The sequence below is a fragment of the Scaptodrosophila lebanonensis genome, unplaced genomic scaffold (genome assembly GCF_003285725.1).
Source record: "Scaptodrosophila lebanonensis strain 11010-0011.00,11010-0021.00 unplaced genomic scaffold, SlebRS2 tig00000024-arrow-pilon, whole genome shotgun sequence".
In the NCBI taxonomy this organism is placed as follows: Eukaryota; Metazoa; Arthropoda; class Insecta; order Diptera; family Drosophilidae; genus Scaptodrosophila; species Scaptodrosophila lebanonensis.
In genome coordinates, this window is record NW_022060538.1 from 22064993 (window position 1) to 22084147 (window position 19155).

General features: G+C 43.5%; 4 protein-coding genes across 6 annotated transcripts; 1 reads left to right on the forward strand and 3 right to left on the reverse strand.

Annotated features, from left to right (window-relative positions):
* Window positions 1–599: 599 nt before the first annotated feature.
* On the reverse strand, window positions 600–14728 carry LOC115621806 (vacuolar protein sorting-associated protein 13B). 3 transcript variants are annotated; one of them, XM_030515590.1, is made up of 16 exons: window positions 13264–14722; window positions 11524–12874; window positions 10987–11456; window positions 10633–10929; window positions 10371–10566; window positions 9397–10016; window positions 8881–9338; window positions 7291–8739; window positions 7072–7228; window positions 6790–7014; window positions 5117–6153; window positions 4703–5062; window positions 3894–4643; window positions 3342–3826; window positions 1333–3275; window positions 600–1172 (listed from the first exon to the last, which is right to left on the reverse strand). In XM_030515590.1, the coding sequence occupies exons 1-16, from the start codon at window positions 14533–14535 to the stop codon at window positions 948–950; spliced, it is 11295 nt and encodes a 3764-aa protein (XP_030371450.1). In that variant the 5' UTR covers window positions 14536–14722; the 3' UTR covers window positions 600–947. The 3 variants fall into 3 exon arrangements, with proteins under 3 accessions (XP_030371450.1, XP_030371449.1, XP_030371451.1); XM_030515589.1 differs by having other exon boundaries at window positions 10633–11456; XM_030515591.1 differs by lacking the exons at window positions 600–1172; window positions 1333–3275; window positions 3342–3826; ... (9 more) ...; window positions 10633–10929; window positions 10987–11456 and having other exon boundaries at window positions 12388–12525; window positions 12584–12874; window positions 13264–14728.
* A 363-nt stretch (window positions 14729–15091) lies between these two features.
* Window positions 15092–16414, forward strand: LOC115620713 (translation initiation factor eIF-2B subunit alpha). The gene is made up of 5 exons (XM_030514090.1): window positions 15092–15263; window positions 15320–15421; window positions 15483–15849; window positions 15909–16179; window positions 16241–16414. The coding sequence occupies exons 1-5, from the start codon at window positions 15230–15232 to the stop codon at window positions 16385–16387; spliced, it is 921 nt and encodes a 306-aa protein (XP_030369950.1). The 5' UTR covers window positions 15092–15229; the 3' UTR covers window positions 16388–16414.
* A 33-nt stretch (window positions 16415–16447) lies between these two features.
* Window positions 16448–17025, reverse strand: LOC115620715. Its single transcript, XM_030514092.1, has 2 exons — window positions 16846–17025; window positions 16448–16787 (listed from the first exon to the last, which is right to left on the reverse strand). The coding sequence occupies exons 1-2, from the start codon at window positions 16990–16992 to the stop codon at window positions 16554–16556; spliced, it is 381 nt and encodes a 126-aa protein (XP_030369952.1). The 5' UTR covers window positions 16993–17025; the 3' UTR covers window positions 16448–16553.
* On the reverse strand, window positions 16960–17645 carry LOC115620714. The gene is made up of 2 exons (XM_030514091.1): window positions 17331–17645; window positions 16960–17267 (listed from the first exon to the last, which is right to left on the reverse strand). The coding sequence occupies exons 1-2, from the start codon at window positions 17572–17574 to the stop codon at window positions 16999–17001; spliced, it is 513 nt and encodes a 170-aa protein (XP_030369951.1). The 5' UTR covers window positions 17575–17645; the 3' UTR covers window positions 16960–16998.
* Window positions 17646–19155: the final 1510 nt, after the last annotated feature.

The window sequence follows — 19155 nt, forward strand, 5'->3', positions numbered from 1 at the left end:
AAATCGATGTACATCAACATCGATGTTTTTAAAAATTAACTTTCCATAGAAAAAAAGCTATTATTAGGGAGCTAATCAACATAGATGCTTGAAATAAAAAATGTTTATATATCAAGAGAGACTATCATAGCATTTTACTTAATGGACAAACATCGATGGATCGACGATGCATCGTTAGCAAAAGAACATCGGAAAACATCGATGCACCGTGGTAAAAACATCGTCGATGTTTTTTACATAACTAATGTATATCATGTCAGTTCTCATTGATTGTTTGCCAAAGAAAGAACTCGCGGATAAGTGCACAATAAATATGTATAGCCTTTAAACACATTAAAGCAACTGCGTCTCATTTCTTCCTGCAACTGCTCTACGAATATAGCCACCAAAAGTTATAATTTACAACAATTTATACACAACATGCTTTTAAATATATTTTATTCTTATGAATGCGTCCTATCTACAATCAATTTGTTTATATAAAAAACTTCAATGCACAATTATATTGTACATTCTAATTTACATTCTAATTTAGATCTTATAATTGGTTCGCCTGTTGGATTTAGCCAAGCGAAATTAAACTACTTTACTCTTACTCATTCATAGAAAATTTGCTCCATTTATTTGTCAGCTCAGTGGATTACAACTTTAGTTTTCAAAATTAATTTTTCCGTTTTTTCAAATACATATAATACATGTTTTATGTATATACTCTCACAAAATACTTGGCGTAATTTTTTTTTTTGTTTTTTGTCCAGCTGAACTGAAGCCAAATCGGAGGTGCGAATGATTATTGTGATATGACAGCCAGAGAGGTCTTCAATTGAAGTGTCTTTTTTATTTAAAAATTTTCAGTCAGATGCCAGAAAAGGACTGGCTTTTGCACAAGACGCAAAGCTCCTTAAGATAACCATTGTACAACACGACACGAGGACCTTCCAATATAACTAATGAATGTCAAAAGTATGGACTGTAGTCCTGCTAATGACCTTCAAGTAGTGCACCAAGTGTTCGCCCACATTCTGCTTTATGAAGAAGACACACTGCGTTTGCCGCTGCTCGATATGGTCGTCGTGCACGTGCAACAGATCGTTCAGTGAATCTGCCGTGATTTCTAGCATCCGTGAGCTATTCAGAAACTTCATGATGCGCTCGTTCGTAAAGCTCATTTGCTGAAAAAGATAGACATTGGAAAAAAACAGTTAATTTGAAAATCGATTAAGTCGGTCTTAGCTGTTTTAACTTAATTGGTAAATTTTTTTGCTACATTTTTCATCTTGCTCTCTTATAAAGCCCTTGTAATAAAAGCATTTTGTTAGTAACTCTTCTTACCCCTTCAATGTCATCCACGTCGTCTGGCTTAAGATTTAAGAAAAATTTGGTGGGATCGTCACGATCTGCTGCCACCTCCACCTTGGATACTGGCGATACAAATGTCAGATCATCGTTACCCGCCTCCATAATGGCTAGTACCGATGAGGTCAAAAATAGCAATGCCGGGCGCAATTGGTCGTGAACCAGGAGAGTGATCTCATAGAAAAACAGTATTTGATCGCGACTTAGCTCTTCCGGCAAAAAGCGCCAGATGCAGTACGAGCCACGATGTAGAGCTACATTGCGTGTCACGCTGGGCTCCACCTGCTGCGGCATAGTGTTGAATCCCACTGTATGCAGTACTCCCTGCCCGGTTAGCGCCAGCATTTCTGCCGCACCGCTAATTGGTTTAGTCAGCGCACCTACAATGCCTTTAGTTAAGCCGGCGATAACACCCACCGAGGAGCGTGCCTCGAGAGTGTGATGCGCCAAGCCACCCACAGCTCCAAGTAAACTGATGCCCAGGCCGGTCATGCCTTGTGTGAGACCATCAGCAAAGCCCTGCGGCCGCGCACGTCGACGTGCCTCCGTCAACTCAATATGCTCAGCGTCTAGCGTAAGGCGGTCCAAGTTTCGCGCCACTGATCCAGCAAGTTTGGTCACCGAATTGACAGTGCCAGCTGTAACATTGCGTAGCAGCGAAGCGGATCCCTGGGTGATACCCACAAAGAAGCCCCACGGTCCGCGAAACAGGCCCTGTACTGGCATGGAGACGAAGTCGCGTAGGCCCGTGGTGAAGGAGCGAGCGAGTCCGCTGGGACTACCGAGAATCTCCAGCGAGCCCACAACCCAGCCCGCACCGAAAATTGCACCCGACAGGTAATGCAACCCAAGCGATTGACCAAAGCGCAGCGGCACTGTGAGTATCTGCTGACGCTCATAGCGTGAAAACGAGAGTGGGGAGTGGTCCAGCGCAATATACAGTCGCGACGAAGTATGCACCGAAAGCAATAGGCTTAAAGGTTCCACACAAAAGTTGTTAAGGCGCAAGGGTTCGGCTATGTACCGCGCCTGGGCAACCACCTCTAAAGGTAGCAATGTCTGACCTTCAGAGAGTTGGATGCGGTCGCGCTCCACACTTGGGGTGTGCACGCAATTCGATGGCTCACATTCTACCAATGTTTCCAATAACTGATTCAAGTAGGCATCTTCAATATACACGCGAAACGGGTGGAAATTACAGCACACGGCGTTTAACTGCAACTCGTCCTGATAGAAAATGAACGTGAACAGCGCAATGGGTCCGCGCTCGGTCTGCTGATGATAGATAGCGTCCAAATCATATACTGGTGGCAAACAGGTGCTGCGTCTATACATTTGCTCTGAGCACAGCAGCACCGGAAAATCAAATTTCCCGTTGGAGTACAACTGATTGTCCACCTGCAGATTGGGTATCTGGAGGCGCAGCACTCGCTCATCGTCATCATCGTTGTAGGCAACCATCATGTCGTCTGTGTAGACATTGCACACTTCTGTCTTAAGGTAATCGCGCTCACGGCCGTCTGTTTGCAGGCTAAAGACAAACTTTTTAATAAACAGCCGTATCTTCATTCGATGCTTTATTTCGCATGAATCGTCGAAGTGGGCGCAAGTGATTTGCTCCTTGGTGGGAGTCGGTGAGGCGGGTTTGGTCGGAGAATTATGGGCCGATTTTTCAGTCAGCTGCTCCGGCATCGTCGCCCGTACCGCATCGGACTGATTCAGTCTGGACCGCAGATCCTTAACGGAAAACTCCATTTGCTCTGATATGTAGTAAATAGTCACGCGTATTACGCGATGCTTATCACAGACAACGACTTTAACATCGCCGTGGTTTGGCACGTGCAGGAACTTCTTCCACGACTTGTCGGTGCGTATAGGCTTTGACCAGCCTATCTTCTTTTTGCCCCCTGCTCCTTTTTCTGTAATCGGAAATAAGAATATGCGTAAGTATAATGCGTTTTAGGCCCGATACCACAGGTACTCACCATTGTAAACTGCAAGAGATAGATTGCAGATGGTGAACTCGACGTCCGGAAAATTGGAATACATTTGTGGTGGTGTGTAATAACATTTGCTGCGCGGCGACACCAGTTGGTTCCACTCAAAGTGCTTGCCCGCAAACTCCGCATTTGTGCTGGTCACATTACTATTTCCCGAGGCGGTCGTCTGGGCGACAATAAATTTGACATTCGTATGATTTGAAATGATAATAGCGGGCGCCGTATCACGAAAAACGTTTAAGTAGTAGACATTGTCCTTCTCGATCAGCGTCACCACCAATGGTATGGATTCCTTGCCATCCTGTAGGCTGAAGCAGCGACGCGCAAATGGTATAGCCAATGGTATAGGTATAGATATATCCCAGTTGCCAGCGACGGCAAAACAGACGAAGTATACAAAAGCCGTGTCACTTGTATGCTTTGCTTTTCGGGCATTCAGATCATAAAATACATCCATTGTCATGCCAATGCTGCTAGGGCAAAAAAATAAGTATATTTTCATAGGAATAAAGAGAGCTGTTTGGTTTAAACACACACCATTGTTGCGACTTTTCTACTGAGATAAGGTTGCGGTTCTTTTTGGCCATATCCAACGCATGCACATCCTCGCGACTTGACGTTTCCTTGTGATCCATAGTCAGTGGCAGTGCGTGAAGTACCACATTCGTGAAGTTTGTCACAACAAACTTGGGCCGCAGTTTGAACACACGGCATCCATCTTCGATCTTATACTCAAGCAAAAATCTTAGAACATCCTCGTTTCGAACCACCACAATATCAATGAAGGAGTTGGCACGCAGGACAGTGTAGCGAGAGTTACCGACCGTGTCTGTGAGCTCGTCCAAGCACACAGAGTTCGAGGCTATCCAGCTAGTCCCGTAGGGTATATCTACGCTGAACAGGCCAGTTAGCATCGGCATCATTTCAAGGCAGTTAGCCTTCAGGGAGCACCGTGACCGCGTCTTGGCCTGAAATATACTGACCTCAAGCCCTGTGGCATTAATAAACATACCCCATGCGGCAACACTCAGTCCTAAGGTGCAGGAGAACTCTCGCGTGGCCTGCGCCTTATAGATGATATCGAAAGTATTCTGTTGCATTGTGCAGCGTCGGACGCGTAACTCTTCCTGATCATTCATCGGCCACTTTGGCTTTAGAGCTTTTCGCAGATTTTGCAGCGTTGTTTCAATAGTCCACTCGTCATGATCGTAGTGGAAGAACTTTTGCCAGTCCATGGCCTTTAGCATAAAGGTGTAATCGCTTTGGGAGGCAGATCCGAGCTCAGCTCTGTTAAGAAGAAAGCATAAGAAGTTCCTCAACGACCTTTTTATTATGTGTACACTTACGGAATTTCGAAAGAAACCTTATGTTCCGTGACGTGAGTGGTAGGTGTGTTGAGGGGCATTCGTCCGCCCTCGCTTGCTATTTTGAATCGCTCTTCTGTGCTGCTTTCCGTGGCCATCAGATCGCAGCTTAGCATATTACAGATTTCGAATATAGGCCATATGCTAACTAGAATCTTCTGTGGATAAAAGTCATCCCCCACATTATCCAGCACAATGTCTTCACGCAAAATTCGTATCCACAAGCTGATGAACTGCTGAGGCGACTGAGTTGGCACCTTTACCAACCATGGCAGACTATTGTTGGGCTTGAGTGGGATGTCCCCGGTGCGTCCTTTTCCACGGCCCATGCTTAGCTTAAGACTAATAAAAAATGCGATTAACTAAAATATCAAACTTCAGATCATTAGAGCTTACCGCATATTTATGTCAGCGTTGCGCACTACCGTGTGATAGAAGGATGCACGTCCTTTTGCAACCAGCACATGTTCCAACAGATTTTGTTCATCGTAGTTCTTGCCCTCGCGCCGAAATTCGGCAATAAGCTCATACGGCACCATGCTCATTAGTTCTATCTGGCCTTTGACAAGTATGTACACCTGAGTGGCTGATAGTTTGCCAACTTTTATAGTTATACAGCGCTTGCCCACGCGCAAATGTTTCACTGTGTGTTCATCGTCAAATTTGAGGGCAATGTGCACAGAATCGCTTGACTCGATTTGCTGAGTTGTTGGATTTTCAATAAAGAAGGTCAACTCCTGACTATGATAGTCGCTGCGAAAGTGATACAGCTGGAGCTCATGGGGCTCTACGAAAATGCGTTCTCCCGTGTCCGTTTGACCAAAGCTAAAACGCGCGTGCATGCGATTAACCACAACACATTTAGGCATAAGGGTGTGCAAGGCGGAGCGCTGCTCCAGCAGCTCCTGCCAATGCTGTTTAGACGAGAGCAGCGTGTGGATGACGCAGGGGCCGCAATTAAGACGAAGCTTGTCGATTAAAAAGTTGGCGAGCAGCAAACGTTGCCCACCGTTGAATCGGAAATAACTTTGGAATGATATCGGCTCCACAATATCGATCATATTAATAAATCCATAGTCCAGGCACTTAACTCGACTTCGGAAGTCCGTTTCCACACTAAAGTCGTTATACTGATGGATGACTGCATACAGATGTAAGTCCTGGACATCCAATGTCGCGAATGTTTGGCTTATTGTGGTGGTTCGCTTAAGGTTGTACTTCTTTAACAGCGGGGGCAGCTCGTTGTATGCATCCGGCTGGTTGAGGAAATTAAGTTCGATATTTTTACAGCTCAATAAGAGCTGAACCTTGGGCACAAATTGTGCATTGAATGTTGTATCGATGCGCATGCAGCCAACTAGGACTTTGGGGTGGAGAATGAAATCGTTATCTGCGTCGCCTTTGAAGTCTTGCTGTATCCTGCTGCTATCAATCTGTATAGCATAAAAAGACATAATACAAGTAATTGTTATGTTGTTTGTTACATCCGTCTTCTATACTCTTTGATATAAAACAGTTGATCTTGACTGACTGATTGGTGATCAACGCACAGCCCAAGTATTCTTTCACAGTGTAAGTGAAATTGGAAAATTAGAACTCCAAAGGGGAGAACATACTATGGACCGATTTCGAATCAATTTCAGATTATGGGGTGGCATTATTTCAAAACTATACATTTCTTTGCGACATCTTCAAACTTCAAATTGTTGTGAGATATTATAAACTGACTTATAAGTACCAAGATATTTAGGATATCATCGATAACATAATATGTATTCTAATAAGAGTGATGTTTGCGATGAATGCTGGAATGCTATGGAAGCTACGTAAAATGATGAGGATATATATGATTTGTCTTAAAATTGCTCGTCATATGGATGCAACAAATCTACGACACCAAGTTTAGTGCCCCTAGATCTAGTGGCTTAAAAGTCACCGACGTTCCTACAGACAGGCAGTGAGGTCGTATGTCTATATCGATTCGTTTTATCATGTTTATTATAAATGGACCGACCTATAACATGGCTTCTTCTTCCCTATAGTCTTTCTAGAATAAAAACGAAACTCACTGATTGCAGGTCTTCGTCCTCATCCGTTTCAAAGCATGTTCCGTCCACCGATATGAGCGACTGCATGATGACCACGCGCCAAATGTTTGCACAAATGTGGCGTTCGGGAGGCTGTATTTCTTTACTTGTTGTTTCGGAGAGCTCAAAATCGCAGTAGTGTAAAAAGGTTTCGTGAGTCTCGCTAAAATACTCCATGCGGCATTTTATGTGAATGGGATTATTGACCTGGAAAGACGGAAAGTTTAACTCTTCCTTTCGGCATGCAGACATGCTAATGCTCACGGGCATGGGAACTGGATAAATGTGTATGCCACTCATCTGGCGAGGCTGAGGGTAGCGCCAGCATATGATCCCGTAATTCTTCTTAATGATTTGCACTTGGTAGGGCATCGGCAACACCGCGTCCGTGTTCAAGTAGACAAATTGAAAAGCACCCGCCCTGGAAAGAGGAAAGGAGCGGTAACAAACGCTCAACGGAACATTGATTATGGCATAGCCCACCTGAGATCATCTTGATAGAATTCGGTCTTTGGCTCCGGACTCGTCTTAGAATGCACAATGCGGTCGAAGGTAGGCGTGTACAGCAGCACCGAGCCAGGAACTATATTTGTTGGTTCGCCTAGCATTGGTCGTTGTTGCAAAAATGTCTGCCACTCCAGGGCGACGTGTTCCCTAATCCTGGTGAGGCCTGCGTACGCCTGTCGCAGCTCCAGAATGTTAAGTATGCTAGCATCTATATGCAATAGATTCAATTTTAGGGTGGCACCAATAAGCAACTGATCAGGGCACCAGGGTTCACTGCGCAAATCGGCGGATAAACGCATTAACAATGGATGCAGTAGAATTTTCTCGCCAGCCTGGAGATAGAAAGTCCCCAGCGCCGATTTCACCGCAGCTTTTTGGGGTCGCGAACTGAACTTAACGCGAGCACTGAAGTCCATACAAACAGCAGTGCAGGTATAGGAGTGCATCTTATCGTAGAACTTTATAGTAACCAGGTCACAGGCCAAGTGCAGTCGGTCTGCGTCGTAGCATTGCAGCTTTAATTGGCGCATCGGCGTGGTACGCACCACGGGTAACTCACTACGCACCGAAAAACATGGACTTTCGTTTAGTACGGAATATATACGAATCAGATCACTGGCTAATTGCTTGATACTATTTTCGCACAGACGCAACACGATAGGCTTACGCAGCTCCACATCCACTTCCAGCTGCTGCGCACGATCCAGTTGCGATTTTATAATCAAGAGGGGCGGTGGAATTCCTGAACTGCCAGTGTTTCCCGGCAACGTATCGAAGATCACCTCGTTGAATTGTTTGTGGTGCGGGTCGCTTGTGCCAGGGGGCGGCTCACCTGGACAGGCCACATGCACATTAAAATTGAAGATCGAGGCTTGGGTTATGGATTCACGCAGATTTTGCGTGGTCATGAAGCTCGGCTGCGATACAGTAAGAAGAATGAGCGGTTTTAGGATCGGCTGCGGTATATCAGGCAACTCGATCACATCATAGACTTTTAATACAAATATGCCGGCAACAAAGGACACGGTCTGCGGATAACGATGCCATGATCGCTGCTGTTGTAGGGATTCACTAGCAGAAGAGCGCAACGTTTCAGGCGTTATAACAATTTTGTTCACGTAAATACCCGAATCACTCTGGCAAGACCCCAGGAATGTGTCACTAGAACTCTTGGCATCGAAGAAAGAGGGACGATGTGCTCGACTATTTCTGTAGCTGAGATACGTCTGTACGCCAGGATTTTGCGAAGCACGCTTTATTTTGTTTACATTTTCAGATCTCACCGAAATCCTTTCCGTGCTGTTTTGAGCCGTTAGTGCCGTATTAACTGATAAACTATCCCATGAACGACTGCTCATGTCATAAACTGGTAATTGAGTGTGGATATTGCGGGGCTCACCTCTTGTACAAACACGATTTACAATGCTGCGAAAATAACAGAATTTTAAAATATAGTGTCTGTTTTTATTACTTCAATTATTTACGTGTAATTATTTCCCACAAAACCACTCACTCATGGCCTTTTATGTATATGCATATATCAACATGAAGTCATTATTAGCTTACCTGGAAAGCCGCTGTAGTCGCAAAAGGATGCAGGATATCAAGTTAATCTGGTGCGTGCATAATGTCGCGACAAAATCGGTTACACAGTTATATTCCACATTCTGCCCGCAGACAAGTAAATTCTCATATGTAATGGCCGGTGCATAGATGGAGATGAAATCGAAATCATGGAAAATATCCATGTGCTCCAATTCTGTTCGGCGCTTCTGGTTGTTCCACTCAAAAGCAGGATTGGTATGTGGGCTGTCCAAAGCCTCCATGCGGTACTTTTGTGTTTGCGTCCAGTTTCCAGAAGACAGCGAAATTTTTCGTATACTTAGCTCGTACTGGCGATCCTCGACCAGTGAGCCTGGCGTTCCCAGTATATTGAGCTCGGCGGCCTTATGGTAGATATCTTGGCGTATGGGTTGTCGCACAAGAGGATTCTCCAAGTTCGGCGTTAGATTAATGCTCTCGATCTAACAGTAAACATCAATCCAAATGGATTATCAAAACATAACATTTGCGGCTACTTACCCGCAGAAGCAGCACACTGCAACACTTTTTTTCGGTCTGCAGCGGCACGTATACATAGATTCCCTTGCTCGTCAAATGCACCATCGGGAGATCTTGGGCGGTTTTGATGCTAGGGGGTGGGGTGCGGGCCACGATCTTTTTTTCGTTATAGCTGCTCATAATTTCAAGCACCTCGCACAGCGGCACTAAAAATTCGGTGATTTGATCCAAATCCACAACGATCTCGATAGGCTGCAATTCTATGAGCAGTTCGGATATTGTGTGCTTCTTATTGTGTGGATTGCGGGCGCCGATCTTGGTGTACAGATCCTGTAGGTTTACTGTGGTGACAACCACGCTAAGCAGCGGCATGTTGCTGCTATCCCCAAGCATTTTTATGCGCAACCCGTCCATCTGCTTCCACTCGCTTTGCAGCGTTGCTTCAAAATAGTCGAGGTTCACGTTCTCCACTTTGGTGGTAATTTTTGTGAAATCCGCATGCTTGTCAACATTGAGCAACAAATCCTCGATACTCAGCACGATCTTTCGCAGCTTGTGGTCCGCATAGCTTTCCAGGACGAATGTTATGCGTGGAATCGTCCATTGGCAGAAAATATTCACTATAACGTCAGGTTCCAGTACTGAAAATTGAATTAACATATATGATACATTTAGAGACATGTAGGGTATTCACGGTCAGTGGTGGAACAGGTATTTGTTTCAGATTGCAGATGCTTTAACCGGATAATAAAAAAAGACTAACTTTAACTGGCAACACTAATTAAACAAATTAACTAGATAATCTGAGTCAATAAATATATATTCACCTACCCATCAGTTAACTCTTATTAACTCTTATTAAAAAACATCAAACCCACTAGAAATACAATGTCTACAACTGTCTATATTTGATGGGTATAGATAGATTCTGTCAATTAGTATTGTTTCATTCTCATTTCTATTTGAATTAACAATTATTGGTATATTTCACTCACCATATTCCCGGTTTGGAGGCTCGAAATTCGGGTCTAAATCCAGAAACTCTTTGATCGATGGATAATTTTGGGCGCTACCCGTGTATATTTCCAGCTTTGGTTCTACGGTGCGTGACTCAGTTTCGTTAACTTCCCTAAGACGCATTGATTGACAAATATTCGAGAGTATCTGATAGTGTTCGTGCAGTAATTTGATCTGTAAATGTTTAATAATATTTATATCTTTAGACGATACATTCCAGGTAGATGTGTCTACACTTACCCTCTGGCAAATGATGCCGATAGCCGACATGTCTATATGCACATTGAAGGAGTAAACACCCTTCATTTGTCGCTCAATTTCTTCCTGTTCGTCCAGTCTTTTGTGTTCATCATCTAACCAGTCCACTTTCTTTGGTGCAGAGTCGACTTGGTTGAATATATTAATATCGGACGGTTTATTCTCTTCTTCCAGAAAGTCTCGTTGCTCAACTATATTCTGCTTCTCGGGCAGCTTGCGAGACAAAGCCACTGTTATAGTTGTACGGACAGGTGCCAGAATCTCTTCGGACACAGGACCCTTGCGGTAATGCACGCTTAAATTGGTTAACTCGATGATCCAGTTATATGTGCTCACGTTGGCATCCAATTTTATGACGGTGCGTAAATTTGCGCGGCTAATGGCTTCGCTGTTACGCGACTTTACTTTAACTTGCGGCAATCGAATCGACGTGTATTCAACAGTAGTTTCCTGCGTTAATTTTCGATTCATGATCTCGCAGACATCAATCCTCACCTGAGCCATTTCTATCAGTATTATCATGGTACACAATCGATACAACAGTTTTCGACTATCAAAATTATCTGCCTCCACCTCTTTTTGAGGCGTAACGGTTTTGACTTCAAAGTACACCTTCTCATCGCGCTCAGAACTCAAATGTACAGTCTCCTCGGGGACTGAAACCTTGCGACTATTCCGACTGGTTCGCCGACTAGTAAACTGTCCTGACGGCAGTTGCGATTGCGTGAGTGTCGTGACAATAGACTGAGCCGATATCGACGGTAGGCGCTCCGACTGCGACAATGACTCCAAGTCTGGATCCAATTCTAAAAGAATAAAATTATCAATGAGTATAGATACGTGATGAAATTTAGGAATACTACACGCTCTAACCTTTTTCCACCGAATTTTCACTTTTTTCACGAAAGTTCAGAAACTGCAGCAGATAAATGTCGAATGTTAGGCGTACCGGTTCAATCCAGAAGGCAATCACAGTGGCCGGCTGTTCAGCAATTGGCAGCGTTTGCTCACCAATCGGGATTTGCAGCTGCATCTCTAACCACTTTTTCTGACTGCCTTTCGTTGTCGACAGAACCACATTACGCATATTCATCATTGTGTGATGGGTGTCCGTGTTTATGCTCCGTAACGATAGGAGCCCGGAATAATGTGTGTTATACTTGCGGTAGTTTAGTTTCAGCTTCGATGCCAGCGTCTGCAGTTTGATTACATCAGAGGAGATTGTGGCTTGCGCCACCAACTTTGCCAATGCAGTCAGCTCTGCACTATTATAGCCGAGGATGAGTGGAATCAGGCGCGTGACCAGAATGAGCTCGCGCTTGGAGAACTCTATGTTTAGAATTTCGGACTGTATCTCGGCGATTTCCAGCGCCGTCTCATTTGGTGTCCACAGGTGTGGCAGCAACAACTTGTAGAAGTTAACTTGCATGCGCGGTATATTCAGCAACTTTGCCTTGCCCCTTTCAGGCGTGGTGTTTTGCACCAGGAATGTTAGATTTTTTACATTGAACTTGAAGTAGTTGTAGCACGTGTCGATTAACTCACGCGGTCTGTCCTGAACCTGTAGAACCATTTGCACCAGTCGCTGTGCATTCACTGGACCGCACAGAGTCCCCTCGGCGAGGGGCAACTTCAACTGAAGATAGGGGAGCAGTGACTGCTTGATTGTAGTCGAGAGGCGATATTGATTCACTCCAGTCGTGTCATCCATCTGTAGGCGCGGATAGAACTGCACGGTCATGTTGCGGAGCTCGAATCGGTAGTTGCAGGTCGGTAGGTAGCTCTTCAATTTTTCCATGTCCGCATACGTTAGTGGATTTGATAGCATTTGCTGTGAATGGTCTGTCTCCGCCTTTTCCTGATCGCTTACGTTTTCTGCATGATATCCTGGGTAATCGTAAGGTCGTAATAAATCGCTAATGACATTTTTAACCTGAAGGAACGACTGTGAGAAATGAAAGGTGATGCCAGCAGATAGCAAGCGATACTGGGCTCGCAAGCCGAAGTCTTTCAGTTGCCCAATCGCCGAGCTGGATTGTTTGTTTGTTGAAGCCACACGATATTCGACAATGTCAAAGGCGAGCACAGGACTGCGAAATAGCATATATTCATCTGTATGGCGGGCAAAGTAATCATCGTAGTTCGTGGTACACCATGTGTTATCCGAAAATTTGTAGTTTTCATCAAAGAGACTTTTGTCGATAAAGGAGCGGTCATTTTGGAACTACAAAGACAATCAAAAGTAAGCAAATAACGAGTAGAACATTAAATTTGTGTGACCCCCGACCCTTTCCCAACGTCATACAAATTAAATGAACTTCATTTTACCAATCATTTCAACGAAACTTCATCTGCATACGGATATCTGTGGCGTTCTTTTTTGTTATAATTTAAATGTGTTAAATGTTCATACGGACGGACGGATAGACGGATATATATATCTACTATATGTATATCGATTCTGACTTTATAATATATTATTTTAAACCGTCCTGATTCAGGGTACACAAAAAAGCAAAGAGTAATATAATATGTGTTTTGGTTTAGGCTTTTCAGCGAAATTACCTATTTGTTTTTTCAGATCAAAGTATAAAAGTAAGGCCAGTCACTTACCTCTGCCGTGTTGACCAACGTCCGGTCCTTGGGATCCTCACTACGATACACGCCCAGAGGTTCCATGCAAACACTCGACAGGCCCGCCTTCACATTGGTCCAATCCGTTTCTTTGAGCTGAGAGCGCTCGTAGTAGATACCACCAAGACTTATTCGCAATATGGGCGTATAGCGTATGCGCTTAATGCCGCCCATGGTCTGGTCGGTAACGTATTCAGAGTTTTTCAGCTGAAAATTAAGCTCTTCTGCATAGATGCCAATGTCAAATGCGTGACCAAACTGCTCCTGCGTGCTAGGAAGTGGCGGAGGTGCCTCGAAACTTGGCAGTAGATTCCACGCCCAACTAAACATGTTGCCTTGTCTTTGAGCTTCTTCTTGGGGCACTTCTTCCACGGCCGGCTCGTTTCTTTCATCGAAACTTATCGTGTCGTCTTCCATATCGGCCGGCTTCAGTTCCAACAACATTTTTATCAGGCGCACGACCATTGGGAATTGAAGCGACGACACATTAAAGTCCAATGACTTTGTGAATACTCCAATTCGCGTGGTGCTTGATGTATTCATAGTGGTGGTGTTATATTTGCGTAATACGCGGCACTGCAGGGTACATCGATAAAGCACCGGCTCCTGGCACACCTCAATACGACCAGCCGTATTTCGTCTGTCCAGACATATGGTCAAGTCCGATATTTCTAAGATCTTGCGGATAAATACATTTAGGGGGTTTACATCCACCATGGCCGCATTCCAGTTTTCGTCAGCGGAATTAAAGCTAAGGCATTGCACATTCATTGAAACCACAATGTCGTCCTCTACATACTTCAGTATGATGTTATTGCACTGTAGCGTTATGTTGTTAATTATCTTGTTAACCACGCCCGACCCAGTACCGCCAGCCTGCTGCTCTTCGGGAAGCTCGGACAGTCGCTTGGATCGGCGCCGTCGCTCACGCATGTTCATTGCACGCCGTTCCTTTCGATCCTCGTCGGGTAGCTTAGCCACAAACTCAATTGTGTTAATTACAATGCTCACGGGCTCGGACATCAACTTAGTCCATGGTACCAGTATGCTCAGCTCGTGTATGTGGCCCGACACTAGTTCAACGGGAAGATTTAGTTCCTCCTCAAGAACGTCGAGCCGCATGTCCAGATTCTGGAAGGTCACCTCGCCCTCCCACAGCGACACCTGCGCATCCTCATCGCGAATATTTTTCACATATTTCGCCACGTAATTCAGTAGAATTGGCGTAATGTAGGACTCGAGCTTGAACATTGTGCAGATTTACGGGGGTGCATTCAACGCACACACGCAAACGTCAAAGGGCTTCGTAGTCAATTGGCTGTCTTCGTGTCTAATTTAATGCACATTCTGTTAATTTTGTTTTAATTGTATGCCGAAAAACAAATTTGCTACGACGAATTGTAATCTGTATGTTCTGTTTTCTGTTGTTTACTTTTTGCCCCGGCTCGCAGTGTTCAAAAACGAGCAATTATGTGCTGCAGTTTCTTTGAGAACCTCTACACCAGTCGCAACTAATGATATTCCCATTGTGCAAAGTTTGGGAAATACTGGCAATAAGTAACCGCAAATAACTTTAAAAATGAAAATTATTGTTTTATTGCGAGTATGTTTCTGTTCCACTCAACAGAAAACGTTCTTAGAAAAAACCTATATCGTAATTGATTGAAAATGGTTGTAAAGAGTAATATTCATGTTAATTTGCAAGTAACCCCAACGACTATATACATATATCCAAAAATGTATACATAGATATTTTCATGGTTTACATGTATGGCTTTAGATTTCTAGTGAAATAATCTAAATACAGACCCCTTTTGCTTTTCTTTCTGGCCAACGAAAGTAACTGTCAGTGTAGAGTGCGAAAGCCGCAAGGGCCAAAACAGCTGTTGCAATCATTTGTTGACGACGCGTGCAAAACAGACTTAGTTTAGGAAACTTTCTTAAAATGCCGGAGATTGTAGAAAAGGGCGAGGAATTCGGTAAATAACAAACCATGAGTGATGCAAAGCGTAAGCCAAATAATTTCCATTTGCAGACGTGGTCACGTATTTCCTCCAGTTGCTTGATAATGACAAAGACATGTCATCGGGAATAGCGGCCATTAAAACGCTGTTGATGATCCTGGAGAAGAAGCAGTGTACGTTGGAAAATTATTACAGCTTCTTAAAATAATTGCTCCACCGAAATTTTATTTGCAGTTGGCACCATACATATACTGCACACCACAATGCGGGAGGCGGTGGCAGCCATGCGCAATACTGATCTGTCCATAGCGGCGATTGTCTCCGCCGGTGAGCTCTTCTGCCGCTTCATTACGCTTAGTCTGGACGACAAGCATATGGAGGAGTGCCGACAAATAATGTTGCACCGTGGAAAAATCTTCCTTACCAAGCTGAATAATTCGCGACAAGTGATTGCCCAGCAAGCACAGCGTTTTATATGTGACGGAGGCCGCATTCTCACACATTCACGTTCCCGCGTGGTGCTTAAAGCGTTGATAACAGCGTCGAAAAATAAAAAATCGTTCCATGTCTATGTGACGCAAGGCGGCACCGAAAACTCTGGGTAGGTAGCCAGTTATATTCCAACATAAAATATATGATAAAACTTGTATTGGATTACAGGGACGAAATGATTAAGGATTTAAAAGCTGCCGGAATTGAATGCACTTTAATACTGGACTCTGCCACGGGATATGTTATGGAATCAGTGGATTTTGTTATGGTGGGCGCGGAGGCTGTTGTTGAGAGTGGTGGCATCATCAACCGTATTGGCTCGTACACAATGGGATTGTGCGCACGCGAGATGAAGAAACCTTTTTATGTGCTTGCTGAGAGTTTTAAATTCTCCCGTCTGTATCCTTTGAATCAACGAGATCTGCCAAATGAATACAAGGTATGGATTTAATATATAAACTTTTCTACATGGGTTTCTCCAAATGTACTTATGATTTCAGTACTCGCGTAAACACCTAAATGATGTCGCGAAAGTTCATCCCCTGGTCGACTACACACCGCCCGCCTATATCACTTTGTTGTTTACCGATCTGGGCATCCTGACGCCTTCGGCTGTGAGCGATGAATTAATCAAACTTTATATGTAACTGGCAATAAAAACACAGGAAATGCAATTGCACTCTCTTTTAAATAAGAAATTTAGCAAATTATTTCGAACTTAAATTTATATATGCATACTCAATGCTGGGAATACACTACACAAATTCTAAACTATATTCTTGTGATTTGTAACTATAAATTTATATTTTACGCTTAGGCGTTTGTGTCGTTTGACCAGTAACAATCGAGTTCCTCATCTACGTCATATTCTGAGCCCATATCATCGTAGACATCTAAACTATAACGCGAGGCGTCGCTGCTGTTGCCCTCATCATTTGTATACTCCTCTAGATCATCGGAATAAATGTCGCTCTCCTCATCGACATCATGAAGGTGGTGTTCGGCTAATCGTTCTTCAAAGACCTCGTCCTCCAAATCACTAGCATTCTGAAGATCAAAATAATATTAAATGTTTATTTGCCCAGTTGCACTTTCATACACTTACCACTTGTCCTGATTGTATGTTAATTTCGATCTGAAGTCGTATGTCCATAACCAAGAAAGCTGTGGTCACCAACACAGGAATTGTTAGACGGCTCTTCCAGGCCAAGTCGGTAAGAAACAAAAACACATTCCCAAAAGCTGAATTCATGGTAACTTATTGTGATGCTTTCTCCTCTTCAATTTGATCTTCGAGTGCGTCGTGCTGAATAATATGGAGCTTTTCGCCGGCAGTCACTGCCTGCACGGGTAACAAATGGCGCTGTAATCGTCCACTCTCTATGGGTACGTCAAGCTCAAGGAGCTGCTCGAGCGTTGTTGCGGGAACACCGTTAGAGCCGAGCAGCGATCGCATGCAATCCTGTCGCTTTTCCTGCAATGAGTCCAACAATTTGGCTCCTTTCTGCACCTTAGCCAGTTTTCGTTCTGAAATGGAAGCAATCTCAAGTCAATTCGGCAGTCTTACTCCCTATGACACTTTGACCTCACCTAGCAGTTGCAAGTAATTGGCCGAGTCAGGAAGATGCTGTAGTGGGCAAGTTGCATTACTTTCTTCGTCGTTGTTATTGTCCACTGGTGAATGCGTCACAGGTCTACTGGGTGGTGCGAAATTATCCTCGAAATTGTTGCAGGCGTTAGGTACTGCTTCTGGACCACTTTTGACAACTTCACTATGTTGATCTTCAATTTTAGTATTAATCATCTGCCAAGGATCGGCATTGCAAACTGACATTTTTTTCGAAACTCTTGATGAAATTGTATAGTATTCAGCAGGGTATCGTTGATAATATTGCGATGCTGGTAGTCAAAGTGCTACCAAAATAAAAGAAACATTTGTTATTTTCATCTATTTACCAGAAAAGCTGCCACCCGTTAGTAATTGTAATAGCGTTGCCACATCTACAACTCAAACAATAATCCTTAAATAGCCATAGCGCGTTACTATCCATACCGTGGCAAGATTGCAGGTTGTAAAATAAGTGTCGCGCCAAACCAGAAGTCTTCCGTTTCTATTAACGCTAACAAATGAGGGTCACAGTGATAGAGACACGCCTACAATTTTTTCCAATCCGCAATATTTATTGTATATACATATGTATGTAGAAGTTTGTTTTCGCTATTTTAAATAGTTTCGGGTATTCCATTTCCAGGTGTAAGATTTATTATTTAGCTAATCTTCTTCCAATGCAATATTAGTGACTCCTACTTCTTGAGCCATTGGACCGGCATTGGCGGTTCTGGGTTCTGGTAATGTCGTCTTTCTTTTACTTTGAGGGGGTGGCACAGGTGCCAAGTCTACTGACTTACTGGTACCTGACAATAATAATGTTTTGTTTTTATTTATAATATATATAATAACGCTGAAATGATAAGACCAAATAGAAAATACTTACTGCAACAACCACCCATTTTTATATGAATTTATTTCTGCAGCCGATACGTCCACTACCATACAGCTGAAACTTCTTTTGGTACTAAATCACTGATGGTCACCAATCGGTAGTGGTGTACATGGCTTTGTGGTATCTAGCGTTGACTGGAAACGATTCATGGCTCACTGATAAGATTTTTTGTTTAAAATGTAAAGTGGGTTATTTGCGGTAAGGGTATAGTATGGCACCTATCAACTGCGTTTACTTCATTGGCTGTAGGCATAAAATTGGCCGTAGCAGTTGGTTTTTAGCGAATACACTCAGTCGGCAGTAAGGTGACTAATATACATACATACGAATATATTCCAAAGATAAGCTCTTATCAAGTGAGCTCTCGTTGCCATTAAAAATTCCATTATAAAAAGCGTAACGTTAATAGCATAAAACTTTATTAAAGAGGGGTGTTCAACGCCAATGAAATGAATTAATAGGCAATTTCTTCATTCATTATAAACTGACAGGTTTTTCAGAATATTGTAAGGAGGTTATCGCAATTAAGAATTTGTTTGGACGAGTTGTTGGCAAATGTGAGGTTTGATTATGTTTATGGATGTAAAACCAGGAGTTGAAGTTGCTCGTTCTAGCCTGTTAGCAATGATACTAAAAAAATGTAAAAAAATGAAACCAACAAATTTACAGTGAAAACTCCCTTAACGAACACCTCTTTTATCCGGACACTCTATTAGGCGGACACTTTTTCGGTGATTTAAGTATTTAAGTACCCCTTAAGCGGACACTCTCCTTGGGTGGACAAAAATTGGCCGACCGTGAGTGTCCGGCCAAGAGAGTTTACACTGTATAATACATGTGAGGATTTAGTCCAGTTATAGCAAACCGATTTCAAATCAAGCGCCATAACATTTATTGTCTGTCAAACGTCG

Bases quoted from the DNA above. Each gene is read 5' to 3' on its own strand.
- LOC115621806 (XM_030515589.1), bottom strand. From the start codon at position 14,535: ATGTTCAAGCTCGAGTCCTACATTACGCCAATTCTACTGAATTACGTG. The intron at 3,827-3,893 runs GTGTGTGTTTAA...TTGCCCTAGCAG, and splicing joins GTAGAAAAGTCGCAACAATG to CATTGGCATGACAATGGATG. The intron at 1,173-1,332 runs GTAAGAAGAGTT...TATCTTTTTCAG, and splicing joins ACGTGGATGACATTGAAGGG to CAAATGAGCTTTACGAACGA.
- LOC115620713 (XM_030514090.1), top strand. From the start codon at position 15,230: ATGCCGGAGATTGTAGAAAAGGGCGAGGAATTCG. The intron at 15,264-15,319 runs GTAAATAACAAA...TTCCATTTGCAG, and splicing joins AGAAAAGGGCGAGGAATTCG to ACGTGGTCACGTATTTCCTC. The intron at 15,422-15,482 runs GTACGTTGGAAA...TTTTATTTGCAG, and splicing joins GATCCTGGAGAAGAAGCAGT to TTGGCACCATACATATACTG.
- LOC115620715 (XM_030514092.1), bottom strand. From the start codon at position 16,992: ATGAATTCAGCTTTTGGGAATGTGTTTTTGTTTCTTACCGACTTGGCC. The intron at 16,788-16,845 runs GTAAGTGTATGA...TTTGATCTTCAG, and splicing joins ACATACAATCAGGACAAGTG to AATGCTAGTGATTTGGAGGA.
- LOC115620714 (XM_030514091.1), bottom strand. From the start codon at position 17,574: ATGTCAGTTTGCAATGCCGATCCTTGGCAGATGATTAATACTAAAATT. The intron at 17,268-17,330 runs GTGAGGTCAAAG...CTTCCATTTCAG, and splicing joins CAATTACTTGCAACTGCTAG to AACGAAAACTGGCTAAGGTG.